The sequence below is a fragment of the Podarcis vaucheri genome (assembly GCF_965113315.1).
Source record: "Podarcis vaucheri genome assembly, chromosome: 10".
Taxonomy (NCBI): domain Eukaryota; kingdom Metazoa; phylum Chordata; class Lepidosauria; order Squamata; family Lacertidae; genus Podarcis; species Podarcis vaucheri.
The window spans coordinates 52,650,025-52,664,334 of record NC_138748.1 but is presented as its reverse complement, the minus strand read 5'-3'; the positions used below and the strand labels follow the sequence as shown (position 1 = coordinate 52,664,334).

The 14,310-nt window shown below is 46.3% G+C and overlaps 1 protein-coding gene across 2 annotated transcripts in view; it reads right to left on the bottom strand.

Annotated features, from left to right (window-relative positions):
- The window catches only part of TMEM178B (transmembrane protein 178B), a 284,978-nt gene extending 271,613 nt beyond the window's left edge, over positions 1-13,365 (bottom strand). The window contains exons 1-2 of one of the 2 annotated variants that reach the window (XM_082240641.1): positions 10,804-13,365; positions 10,094-10,108 (exon numbers count right to left, since the gene is read on the bottom strand). In XM_082240641.1, the coding sequence (XP_082096767.1) occupies positions 10,094-10,108; positions 10,804-11,185 (397 nt within the window). In that variant the 5' untranslated portion in view covers positions 11,186-13,365. The remainder of the gene's footprint in view (positions 1-10,093; positions 10,109-10,803) is intronic. The other variant, XM_082240642.1, reaches the window with a different exon arrangement.
- Between the last annotated feature and the right edge of the window lie 945 nt (positions 13,366-14,310).

The window sequence follows — 14,310 nt, the reverse complement described above, 5'->3', positions numbered from 1 at the left end:
ACCCGAGGTACCTCTGTATTGCATTTAAATCCATTTGGCCCTGAGTAGCCACCCAGGCAGGAAGCAGCAGAGAATTACTACCTGGCCTGCAAGAGACCCTGTTGTACCTAAGAAGCCATCCACCATCTGACTGATTGTAGAAACTCAGGGAGGATTCAGACAATCTGATTTCTACCCAAGCAATAAGTCCAGCAGCCTCCAGACAGAGAATCAAAGGGAATTAACTCACCTGATAGGGTCCAATCCTCAGTGGACTCAACAGCCGAAATCTCAAAAAACGGTGGAAATCTAGTCTCTCAATGTGGTGACTGCACAGTCCATTACTCACTAGTTTACAGACACCAGGAGTCATGGTAATACTTGGTTCCCCACAGGGGCATTGCTGGGTATTTAAGGGATTCAGGGCACAGGCCCCATGACCCAAGGATGGCAGACGTCTCTCTCACACAGTACTTTGCAGTGTGCCCAGTCATGCTATGAGTCAGAAGCAGGGAACCTCTGGGCCCTAGGCCCGTCTAGACCTGCTAGAGGGTCCAATATAGCCCTCAAGGCCATTTCCCCCAAATAAAAAATCCTGCCAATCAGCTGCCAAGACTGGATGACATCAGCTGAGGGATGGGGGTTCACCAGTGCTTCACCATTGCTTTTCCTACAGGGAATGTGCTGGCAAAACAGGACCCCCACCCCCACCATGTGGGTCAACTTTGACAGTGGGCAGGACTACCCATCTACCAGTCATATGATTCCCCATCCTTGCTATTGGTGACGTTTTTAAAAATAGCTTTTAAAAGAATGAGTGGCAGTAGATTCAGGACCCACTCACAGCTGTCAATGTTTCCCTTTTTTTAAGGGAAATTCCCTTATTCCAAATAGGATTCCTCGCAAGAAAAGGGAAAAGTTGACAGCTATGGACCCACTGCAAAAGCTCCCCTAGATCATCACCCCCTAACACGACTCCTGACCCCCCATATATCTGGGGGCTTCCATGTCTGGAGGAGCCATCACTCAATAAAGAGTTATGAGGATCCACTTTGTGACAACCCAATCCTGCTTGAATCCCTCCACCTGGCAACACCAGCAGTCAGCATTCATTGCCCGACATGACAGCATTGACGTCGTCTGACAGCCATTTTTTTCCCCTCAACAAGCATTGACTTTTGCAATTGCCTCATCCCTGCAAAGATGTCACATAACGTTTTAAACGTTCCCAGGGAAGGGTCAGTCCTGGTGCAGCTACTGTGAGAAAAGCAGAAGGTTGATCTTGCCGGTGGTGCAGGGGAATCACATTCTTCCTGGGGAGGGGGCAGGCAGACAGGCAACTGACAGGATGGAGAACAAAATGGGAAAGAAGCACACAGGGACAGAGGAAGGGGGCGTGGTGGGGATGGACCGCCCTGGTGTCTTCGCTGTGGGAGGTGACATTTGGCCCACCACCCTCCCACGACTCCCAAGCCTACCCCAAACAATCAGGGGAAGGGAGGAGCTGTGCCGGTTTGCCTTGTGCCAGAGAGCCAGTGTGGTGTAGTGGTTAAGAGCAGTAGACTCGTAATCTGGTGAACCGGGTTCGCATCTCGACTCCTCCAAATGCAGCTGCTGGGTGACCTTGGGCTAGTCACACTTCTCTGAAGTCTCTCAGCCCCACTCACCTCATAGAGTGTTTGTTGTGGGGGAGGAAGGGAAAGGAAAATGTTAGCCACTTTGAGACTCCTTCGGGTAGTGATAAAGCGGGATATCAAATCCAAACTCTTCTTCTCTTCTTCCCCCCCTTCCCCCTTCATTTTGGCAGCTGGGGGAGGCTTGGGAATTACGGGCAGGCGGCACGCCAAATGCACCTCCGGCTGCAGGATGCACGTGCCACTCCATGCACCAAAGCGACTATGCTGTGCCTTGGAGGGCACCCTCTGCACTCTGCCCCCCTCGGGAGCCCCCCCCCCTCAGGAGTACGCCCACCCTGGGCAGCGCGGGCATATGCTCTGCCGCTGGAAACACAAGGGAAAGACCTGGGGAAGTGGGAAATTTGCAGCCCAGAAGGATCAGAATTCTCAATATTTCTGTCAATCCTTTGCCAAAAGGGCACCATCATCTCTAGACCAGGGATGGGGAACCTATGACCCTCCAGATATAGTTGGACTACAACTCCCATCATCCTTGACCGCTTTGCCATGCTGGCTGGGGCTGATGGGAGTTGGAGTTCTATAACATTTGGAGGGCCACAAAGTTGCGCGTACCTGCTCTAGAATTATGCCTGTCTGGACTGACCAACTGAACTTACTTACCATCTACTTCATAGCTGTCAGGGCAGGCAGTCTGGAATCAAGCAAGCATCAAACAGAAACTTCAGTAGCTAAGTGGGAGCAACAGTCAGTCTGAGAGCAGCTCCCTCTGTACCTGAACAACAGTTGTTCAGACTCTGGAGCTAGACCATAGTCGGAACCTTAGGGAACCAGGTGAAAACCTAGTACCTTCCAGTATCACCTGATCTCTCCTGAGCTGATAGCTGCAATGCCTCCTCGTTGCATACCCTCCAACATTTCTATGATGAAAATAGGGACGTCCTAAGGAAAAGCGGGACATTCCAGGATCAAATCAGAAACTGGGAAGGTTTCTGTAAATCCGGGACTGTCCCAGGGAAATAGGGACACTTGGAGGGTCTGTCATTGTCAGAGGTTGTAATCCAGTAACATCTCAGTAGTATCACATTAGCTACCCATGCCGGACATAGCAAGAACAATCATACTGCAGGAAAGGCTGTAGCATGTGTCTTCCATGAAGAAGGGACCAGGTTCAATTTGTGGCATCTCCAGGTATTGCACAGAAGCACCCTTTTCTGAAACCCTGGGGAGCTGTGGCCACACAATCCTGAACAAGCAGGCAATGGCCTCTGACTTGGCAAAAGGAAGTTTCCTCTGTGTACACATTGTGCAAGTAAGCCATGATTGCATCTCTTCTGTACTAACACCATGCATTTCTCTCCGCCCCCCCAAAGTACAAGGCACAGTTTGCTGGCCTTGCCTTGGGATGCTGGAAGGATTTCATACTCAGAAAAAAAGAAACACACGTGAATCTTCCCCCAGACCAACAGAACATTGCATTGCACTCAGTCTTACCTTGGGGAAAAGAGGAAAGAGTCAAGCAACAATATGTGACAGATGTTAGACCCATCACTTAACGCATGATAGGAAAATACCATGGCAATGAGAGTCGTGTAACAACTTGTATAGGAAGAAACAAAGAATTCCCACTAGCGGGTCCTTGTCTTAGCAGAGGGTACATATTTAAGGAGGTAAACAAATGGCCACTGAAGCCCTTTGAAAAATAAAAAAAATCGCCTCAAAGGTGAAATGAAAACTTAGTTGTTAATAAAATAAATAGATTGTGACTATAAATACTTTGGCCACCTCATGAGAAGAAAAGACTCCCTGGAAAAGACCCTGATGTTGGGAAAGATGGAGGGCACAAGGAGAAGGGGACGACAGAGGACGAGATGGTTGGACAGTGTTCTCGAAGCTACCAGCATGAGTTTGACCAAACTGTGGGAGGCAGTGGAAGACAGGAGTGCCTGGTGTGCTCTGGTCCATGGGGTCACAAAGAGTCGGACACGACTAAACGACTAAACAACAACAACATATATGGTTGAGGTATTATAGGGAAGGATCCAAAAGAGATGGCTGGTTGGCCATGGTTGAGAACCGGATACTCGACTAGATGGGCTTTTGGTCTGATTCAGCAGGGCTCTTCTTATGTTATGTCCTTACATACGGGAGCGGATGAGCAACAGGGAGGGAATCGTGTGGCTGAGATCAATCCAAAAGTTATGGAGGCAAATTCCACCCACTGTCATGAACTGACAAGACAATAGGGAGGAGGAAGAGGAGGAAGGCAATCCTGGTAAGGGGTGTAGCCAGGACTAGAACATACCGGGGCAAGCAGGGGATGGGAAAGGGAGTACTCACAGGGTGATGGAGGATGACAAGAGAATGGAGGTCAGTGCATAGGAACCAGAGCAGTAGGACCCTTCACCAGAGCCAGGGAGTCCCTATCTCCAGAGGGCCCCTATCTCTGAGGCATAGGGAGCAGTGGGTGGGATGCTCCAGGAGGCACAGGCAGACAAGGGCCCACAGCCCAACTCCCTAGCTGGCCAGGTGAGGCTTGCTAGCTCTAGGAGGAAGTGTGTGATTCATCAGCTGGAGTAGGCTTGGAACACGTAAGGTTCACATGTGTAGTCAAGCCCAGATGCTGCAGAGTACATAAGGGAAGCAGAGCTGAGGTACAAAAGTGTCTGCTCAACTGTCCATGTTGATGGGCCTTGGCTTGGATGCTCCTGGACCTCTATGGGACTGTGCTTTGGGTTTGACTCTGAACTGTATCCTGTCTGCTGGACTTCATACTTGACTTACTTGGATGGACCCTGGATTGTGTTTCCTGACCTTCAGGCTTTGGACTTTGCTTGCATGGATTGACTCCCCCAGACTTTGAACTTTGGGTGACAAACTGACTTGCTGCCAGGTAAGCCAGGGATTCAAGACATCCACTACCCTATACCCATTAAGACCAGGGCCAGTTGCCCTTCTCAGGAGTTGCTGGTGTGGGTGCCACTTCACCACAACTAGAAGGAGGAATGTTTCAAGAAGCATACAAACAGTTTTTCCAGATGACAGGCAGTAGCCAACTAACCCATTTCATCTGTGTGGGGATTCCTACTTGTGCAATGGAAACTCCCTCCCTCTCCTCCCTGCATGGCAAACCCAAATCTTTTCTGGGGGTGTTCCCATTTCTCAAGAGCAGATTTGGAGAGGGCACAGGGTGTGTGCAGGGACTGGATGGAGGGGAGTTCCATTGCACAAATGAAGATCTTCCTGCTGACAGTATGAGTTAGTTGGATACCAACCAGATCTTCCAAGGCAATGTGCAGTCAAATGCATATGAACCAATATAATAAAAGGACGAACTGCAGCAATACAAAGTCATTCAACCAAAAAGCTAAGGAAAGAAACAAAAACCAAGCTCCGAGCCCCAAAAACTGCCCAAAGAGGAAAAGCAGAGAATAACTCAAGGCGAACAGGTGTGGGATTCTCAAAGAGGGGTCAGAGCAAGTTTCTTTAACCACAGATAGAAGCTGGTTTCACACCTTGTCTTATGCACAGTGATATCTGCAGGTTGAAGCTTGCTCAGACCTTGTCTTGCCCCCTTCTCTCATGCATACTTTTATAAGAAGCCTATATGTGTTGCTGCAGATGTGAGTTCACCATTCAACTTTTAAAAATATCAAAAACACTCTCACATTTATTTGAGGGTATATCCTACTGAATTCATTGGAGCTTACATCTGAGTAAGCATCCACAAGGTTGCACTGCACGTGTCCTTGGGGTTCCCTGTGGTACTCATTCCATCTTCTCTTTGTCTAGTTCCAATGTGGACCCATTGGGGTACTCGGTTTTGTCCCTCATAAGAAGTAGGCGTGTATCAAAGCAATAGCTCAGAGTAATCCAGAAACAAACATTAAGAGACAGCTTTGAAATCAGCAAGACCAAATAAATTCTCTGAAGTGTATTGTGCAATCTCCAGCTGAAGTCGGCGTCAAGAACTTGGATTCCTGCTTTGTACCATTTCCTCCTTCACTATGGACTTCATTTCCTTTCTCTCTAGAAACAGATCTAACAGGTCTTCTAAAGCAATTTATTGGGAAAGCAGTAGGTCAAAAGAACAGCTCCTTGGAACACTGTGTATCTGGAAATTCAGCTAGGAGTTCAGGAGTATTTTAAAGAAGTGGTGGGGGAATGTTCTAGGGCTCCATAATATCACTAGGACCATTCCCTCCATCTCCAGTGTTCAAGCCGTAAGTGCTGTTACTTATGTAGCCAAAACGGCATACAAACACACCCCGCACCCCACAACAGGGAGGTATCATGATGTGTGGTTTGGCCCTTGAGACACATGCTCCCCCTGTCTGTATCTTCTTTTATAGCAATATATAGCTTCATGTTATCCTGCTTGTTGCTGTTGTATTACTGTTTACTATAATGCTTTATTGCTTTGATGGTTAGCCCTCTGTGAAACTAGTGTTTAAAAGCAAGCTATGAATCCTTAAAAGCGTGGGGGGGTGTATTCTGCATTTCCAAGGAACTGATCCTTCAAGTGTGGCAGCACCTACATTCAGAAACTCTATACCCACTGATATTAAGCAGGGCACCTTTGCTGTGCTGTTTTCAGCAGCTGCTAAAACAGGTAGATTTGCCATGTAATGTACCTTTAGCATGGGTTTTAATGTTGTTTTATTTCATTATTTTATTTTAAAGCATTTATAAACCGCTTCATATTTTAAGAATCTCTGAGTGGTGTAGAACCTAAAAACAGTACCATTAAAACAAAACAAAAATGCAAGACAGTGTTGTTGGTGTTAAACTGCTTCTTTTATTCTAAAACAAAAATGAATTACTGAATTACTGGGAGGGGTGAATTACTCCTCCATTCCTACGCAACATGGAGGAGATACTGCAAGCCTTAGAAAGAGCTTGCCCAGTTGATCTTAATGACCAGAAGGGCCTGTCCTACCATTAGGCAGAGTGAGGCAACTGTCTCAGGTGGCAGATGCTTAGGGGCAGCAATAGGAGCCCCTGCCTATTCCTCCCAAGTTGCCAACCATTCCCCCTTTGGTGCCACATGGCCTTTATTTGGTTCCCTAATCTGACCCGCTGCCTCAGTGGAGGATGCTACTGCATCACCAATGTTGAAGTAAGATTCAGCTGCTGCTTCAGCCAACTTCTGGATGTGTAATTGGAAGCAAGCATCTAGTCCTCCACCAAGGCAGCAAAATATCTTGGGCTGGCTGTGATGAGCAGCACATATGGAGGGGGAGGCGGCAAAAGGTAGCTCAAGATCTGCTGGCAGTTGTCTGGGTGGTATGCAGTAGATCATATAGGATTTATTTTGATTAAAAAATTGCAAACTGAGCATCTCCCCTTCCCCACATTTGCCCAACCCTAAGGCATAGCTCAGATGTAAACAATAATAGCAAAGGTCATGCAAGCACTGAAGTGGCAAGAGAATGAAAGTTGCTGTTATCAATATGAAAGAAAATGTTAACACAGCTATATATTGCAGAACATGGCAGGTACAGTCTGTCCTCTGTCTAGAGTCCTTGTTTCTGCACTGGATGAATGGCCACCATTCCAGCATAAAAGTCTCTCAGGGTTTGTTTGTTTGTTTGTTTGTTTGTTTGTTTGTTTGTTTGTTTGCCCTCCAGGCACTTGAAGTTTTTGTGTCAGCTTTTTAAGGATTTTCAATCCCCCCCAAAAAAAATTTATATTATCCCAATTTAATTCATATAAATTTTCTGCTTCTTTCCAGTTTCTAGCTATTCTTGAGGCCATTAATAACCAATTAAATGTTTATATAATAATCCTTGGTTATCTCCACTGAATATACCCAACAATACTGTACTAGAGTTGTTCCCCCATCCCCGGTTTTCCCAGTATTTTTGATATTTCTATAAAAATCTCATCCCAGAACTAGGCAACTTTGGCACAGTCCCACCACATATGCGTGAAGGAACTGTGAGCTGTACGTGCCCTCCAGCAAACAGGTGAGTATGACTTATTCATTTTAGCTATTTCGTAGGCGTTAAATGCCATTTTTGCATTAGTTTCAAAGAATTTTATTTTAAACAGGCTGAGGTTATTTTATAAGGACTTTTTCCCCACATAGCCGCCCAATCTTCATCATGATTTCCCAGTTTGCTTAACAATAGCAACAACCAAATAACCCACACATAGACTGGACTGTCTCAAAGTAGCTCACATCTTCTGCTTGGTGAAGTTGCATCTTATTGGTTAACACACATATTAGACTGCTGAGATGAAGAAATCTTGAAGTAACCAGTAATGGATTTTAGTATGGAAGCTTGGTTCTCATCCTCAAAACAAATCCCTGTGCTCAGTGGCTGCTCTAAGAGATCATGTTATTTTATTCTAAGTCTATGTCTTCTGCACCCCTGTCTTCTCTTGGTGGATCTCAGAGTTTTAGTAAAACAAGACTTAGATCTCAGAAACCACAAGACAGGCCTCCCTTGCTAAATGGGGGCCAAAAAAAAAATCATTTAGAGATCCTCATCCTAAACCAGATCCCATTGACCCTGACCATGAGTTATGCTAACTGGGGTTGGTGGCAATTTGATAACATCTAGAAAGCCACTGTTTCTTGCTTCCTTACAGTAGTGCTAAATTCTTATGGTGTTTGATGCTCGATAAAATGCATCTCATCTCATTTCATTGTATGCAATGGCTTGTGAAGGCTTTGCTCTAAGAGATTACCTATATTACGGTCTTATAAAATGTTTCAAATAAATAAAACGGAGTTGTGGCAAGGAAGAGCAGACAAATACCATACATTTCCTATTTGATGTATCAGACTCTTTTTTAGATTTCAAAAAATCTGACATACTATCACATTCCCATCAGTCTCAGTCTCAAAAAAACCATATTCTTACTATTTCCATTTTGCTAATGGACAGTTGAGGCCATGCATGGTTGTTTGCCCAAAGCTACTAAGTTAGCTCATGCCTGAGGTAGCTTGTAATGTAGATTTTCCAGATTTACACCTGTGTCGATATCTGCCCTACTTAATAGTAACCCAGCCAACCCAGAATTAGACCAAAGGCCTGTCTAGCCCAGTATCCTATTTCACAATGGCCAACCGAACAACTCTGCAAAATCCAGAAGCAGAACATGAGGAAAATGCCCCATCTGCACTGTTATTCCCCAGTGACTGGTACTCAGAGGCATGTTGCTTCCCATGCTGGTGGCAATATAAAGCCACCAGTGCCTGGGAGCCATTGACAGGATTTGTCTAATCCCCTTTCAAAACCATCTACGATGGCAGCCATCACTACACCATGGACTAGCAAATTCTATAGTTGTACTATGTGCTGTGTAAATAAATATTTCCTCTTGCCTTTCCTGAATCTTCCAACATTCACGTTCATTGGGAGTCCCTGGATTCTAGAGGGGGAAACATATCCTTGTTCTCTTTCTCTACAACACACACACACACTTTTGTTTGCCAGAGCCATGTCCCACTTTACTCACCTGTCTCCCCCACCCACCCAATCTAAAAAGCCCCAAATACTGTGACCTACCCTCATAAAGGAGTTACAGGAGTGCTCCAATTCAGCCCCTGATCATTTCGGTTGCTCCTGTCTTCATTTTCCAGCTCTACATTTGAGATGCAGTGACCAAAACCGTACACAATATTTCAAGTGTGGCTGCACCAAAGATTTGTACAAAGGCATTGCAATATTGGCAGTATATTGCCAAGCTAAAAGCTGGGGGTTATTTGCACCTATGAGCAATAGAGACCTAAGTTACTTATCAAAAGAAGAGGTCTGTCCAAGACGTAGTCCCATCATTGCTTTTGGTCCTATGCCAAGAAACCCAAAGCCTGACCTAGAAGAATCCTTGGTTTCCCTGCTGAGCCTGCCAATCAGGATGCTTGTTGTGATGACAGCTTCTGAGCATGGACAGTTGCCCATTACAAATTGCAACAGGGCCAAGAATGTATTTCATGAAGTCACTAAACAGCCGCTAGCTCATAACGCCTTCTAGCCATTAAACCCCAAAGTTGCGTTTGAACTCAAACTCATAACAAATAGCCAACAGGCTTCCAATTGCTCATTCATAAAGAGTGTTTGATGTCTGGGTGTTGACCTTTGCAATCCTTTGTGTATAGCAAATGAACCAAAGTTATATATTTATGCAAATGCACTTGGAATCTATGCTGAAGACAAACATATTTTTAACAGAGCTTGATAAAGCTAGCTAAACAGAAGCTCTATAAAATGAAGGAAAAAACAGCCTAATCCCTGTATGCAAAGAAAACCTTGCAGGTGATCTTTTAAATTCATCCAGGAACTACTGGAGGATATTCTGTTTTGCAGCAAAAAGATATAATAATGTGGGCAGAAACCAAGCAAAAACAATCCACTTGTTCCTTCACATACCTTTTTTCTAGATAAATATTTAACTGAAGCTGATTCATTAAATACCTTTTTGCATCCTGTGCTATGAGCAGAAGAAATAATCCAAGTAGATTGACTAACCTTGTTGGCCAAATGCTGCATGAAAAAGGAGGAAATGATATATGTGCGCTTTTTGTCAACATATGACTCTCCTTGGGGAGGAGGCATAACATTATTTCATTTTAGAGCTTAAACACGGTACTTTTGCCATATGAAATTCAATGATCTCTTTTTAAATAACCTGTAACCACTGGGCTTGAACATGCACACATTCTATCCCCACCTCTTGCTTGCAGTTCTCCTTGTTTGCTCCCTATTTAAAGAAGTCTATTAGTTTATTCAGAAGTAAGCTAGCTTTCTAGCGTAAGATTAGCGACAACCAAAAATTAGCAGGATTCAGTTAATCGGGGTCAAATTCAAAATGCTCATCTGGTTATTTTCTGCACTGTTTATGCATTAAGCAAAGAGTTCTAAATGCCACAGTGATTTGTGGCCTTATTAAATAAAAATATACAGAGCAGAAGATTTGAGGACCATGCAGACCCCTTCCTATAAAGTCTATAAGCCCAGCAGAATGTCTCGACCTTCATATATGTTCCAAGTCAAGTCACTCAGAGCATAGCCAACAACCATCCTTCCCACAGAAAAGAAAACTCTATCAAATGTGATTGTTGTGCTAATGGGATAATCTGGTGGGTGCACTTGTAGGCATTGCACAGTATCTTTGCACCTGGTTTCAGCTTATTCAATAAACTTATATTGGACAACTGCTTCTGAAAAAGAAACCCTACCTTTAGCAATGAGCTCCTCCAAGTCCAGGTCAAATCCCAGCCGGTGACATTTCCTCCACAGCCCCATGTTAGTAGAGTTGTACTGTCTGTTGCACTCATCAACGGCACTCATGGCAAAGAGCTGCCTCCTGTTTCTTGCCAAGAGAAGTTTCCCTTCCCAACGGTCCAATCTAGACCTGCTGGCTCTGAGGGGCAGGTTGTTGTTAGAGTTATAAATGAAGCCGGGGTCATTCCTCCGGGTGGTGATGCTTTTGCACCGTTCCCTGTGCTTCCTGGCATCAGTTTCATACCAATGGTCAGAGCAGATCGCCACAGCCAGCATGCCTAGAGCACACAACGCTAAAGAGAGACCGGCATAGAGCAATAACCTTCCGGCAGCCATACCTTAGCTTCACAGAAAGACCATGGACATCTTCACTAGGAGGCAGAAAGCCCTTTGAACTGGATACCAGGTATGAGCCCAGCTCTTGGGCAGGTGTCACTGGACAGTGGCTTCCTTCAGTGATCACATAGAAGCAGGTGGAGATTCATCAAACTCTGGGGGAAGTGAGGAGAGGAAAAACTTAGGCTCCAGAAGGAAAGAACCCTGGGCACTCATTCGCTTTTTCCTATGGGCAAGAGTAGGTAGGGGTGGCAAAATGGCCAGGAAATTCTGAAGCTTCAGCTTCACTCAGTCTGCTAAGGCGGAGAGGTCTTGTCACTGGCCAGGAAACGGCAGTCAGTGGTAAACAGCCATCCCTTTCTTGTGTCTGGCCATCTGGATCAGTCTACTGAGCCCTTCCAGACTGAACCCACCCAGAAATACCAGAGGGGGGCTTTAGGTAGACAGATATTCTACCTCTCTCAGCCCTTTAAGGGGGCCACATTCAAGGAGTAGAAACGCTTGAAAATCAAAGTCCAAAAAAAAAAAAGCCCGAATCTTCAGCTTCCCAGCCTCCAGCAATCTTGCTTCTAAACACCAGGAAGCATGCGATGTGAAGTAGAGTGTGTTTTTATGATGATGGTGATGATTTTGCAAGAATCCTGGTCACGGTCGATATGCTTGCTTGTTTCAGAGGACAGGCAGCGAAGGAAGAAAGCTGCCCTTTGGTCGATTTCAACCCTGGGCTTTTTCTTGAAACACACACACAACGCACATCCAAGCCAGTCTTTTGCCTTCCTAACGCGGGAGTCTGGTCGCCCTGCTCCGTCGCCCCAGAAGTCCTGCAGCTTTGCAGCAATGCACTGACATCTTGGTTCTCTCGCCGAGCCGCCGCCGCCGCTCTGCCTGCCTGCCTCCTCCTACTCCTCTTCGCCAACTGATTCAGCGCGTTTGTTGTGCTGCCTTGCGCCCGTGATCACGGCAACGTAAGGGGAGAATCGGCGATCGGCGATCGAGAACGCCGGATCACGGGCGGAAGAAGAGCGGCTGGGCTCTCGTCGTGGCCATCATCAGCGGCAAGGAGGCGCACCCACCCAGGCACCCTGCCGCCCTCTCTGTCGGTTCCTCCCCCGGGGAGCGTGTGGCAGGCGGCGGGAGAACAGGCACGCACAGAAGCGCCGGGGAGCTTGGAGGCGCCGCGCGATTCAGCACCACGGACAGCGCCAGCTTCCTTCCTCGAGACCCAGCCCCCGGAATATGTGTGTGTGTTTCCTCCTGCTGCTGCTATTGCAAAGCGGTCCTCCTTCACCCCCCTCCTTTTTTCCTATTCTCCCCCCCCTTTTTTTTTTTTACACCGGGGCTTCCGTTTTCTGTTGAGCAAGGCTTTCCAACGTACAGATCCTATATATACAGACACACACAAAAAAAAAAACAATGGGGAGTCTTCCTTCACTCCCCGCTTATCGTTGCAAAAAAGAAAAACCCCACCCCGGTGAATTAAAACACGATGGTAAATGGAGGGAGGGGGGCGCCAGGCAGGAGAGGGAGGGGGTAAAATTAATAAATAAATAACGCCAGCCGATTCCACTCCAAAGGAGGAGGGGGTTGGGCAATAAGCCTCTGCCTTGTCAATAGCTCACGGTCTGCACCATTTCCTTGCCACACGGCCTGATCTCCGTTGCAAGAAGCGCTATCTTCCTTCGTAGGCTTTTCCCTCCCCCTTTTCGTAGCAGCTTCCTACCCGGCGCGATCCTGCCGTCAACAGCTGGAGAGATTGCCTTCTTCAGACATTTTGCTGGGCCGGACCTCCTTCCATCCCGCTTTTCTCCTCTAACGGGAAGAACTCGCCCATTCTCGCCAGGAGGCTGCCGGGCAGGCGAGAAAGAGAGCGCCGGGGAGCCTTCGCAATGGCATTGCCCTCGCCCCGCTTGCAGGGCTGGCTGGCTGGCTGCTGTTGCCCTTTTAATGCCCCCGCGCTAATAGCTCGAATATAAGAGCGGCTCCAAGTCTTCTGCCCACCTGGGAATCTCGCCTTCTTCAAACACGCCACCCTGCAGCCTTGGCTGAAGCCTACAGCCAGAGAATACAGAACGCCGAGCCAAAAGCTAGTGATGTCACCCATGCAGCGTGAGCCTCATTCCTTATTTCTCTAGCCTCCTTAAAGATAAACTGCACTCCTTCTCCGAGAGAGAAAATGCCTGGAGATTCGTCCTTCCCTTAAAGCAGGCAGAATAAAAACATGGCTCTGTTTGCTGGGCTTCCTGATTTGGGGTCACCATGCCCTTTAAACTGCCTAAAACCAGCCTAAAAACCCTAAATGGTCCTGTTGCACCACACATGCCTGCATCTAAATATTGCAGCATGCTTGGAAATCTGCAAATCTACACCACAATCATTGTGAGACTTTTGCACAAAGGACCACTTCCCTGTACATTTTTTTTGGGGGGTGTACACATGCACACACACAGTAGTGTGGTCCAAACGATCATGGTAGCTGAGTTGTCATATCTCAACCTCAGACCCCCCCAGCTGGAAAAAGAAAAAGGAATATGGAGATTACAGTGCAGTCGTATACATGCCTAGTCTACTCACAAGTAATTCCAGTTGAGTCTGATGGGGACTTACTCCTGGGTAAGTATATTGCAGCCATAATCAGCTACCATTCATACTGCTGGTGTGCAGATTAAGGAGCACTGTAAATTATTATGTATAGCCAAAGAGCTATATGTATTATTAATGAAACCAATACATAAACATATTCCAGACATGTATTTAGACAAATAGGGTTGTCAGCTACTCTGCATTTTCAGAGCAGTCCCCTGTGTTATGAAGGACCTCACAGAAGTGCATAGAGAGAATTGGGCAAACCAAACCATACAAGGAAAGGAAGGTTTGGATGTAGGAACTCCATGGTGCCTTCACAAGACTTGTGAGAGTGTTGCGGTGAGGCGGCGTGGATTTCTGCTATCACCCAGATACCTACATCGGTATTTAGACAAGACAAGCTGATTTTTTTTTCTATTACATTACACTGAAAGTAAACGGAGCGCCATTTCTCTTGAACCCTGGCTGTATTTCCATAATATGCTGGAAGTATGTATTCCATAGTATTTCCATAAAATGCTGGAAGTATGAAGCCGACCTAT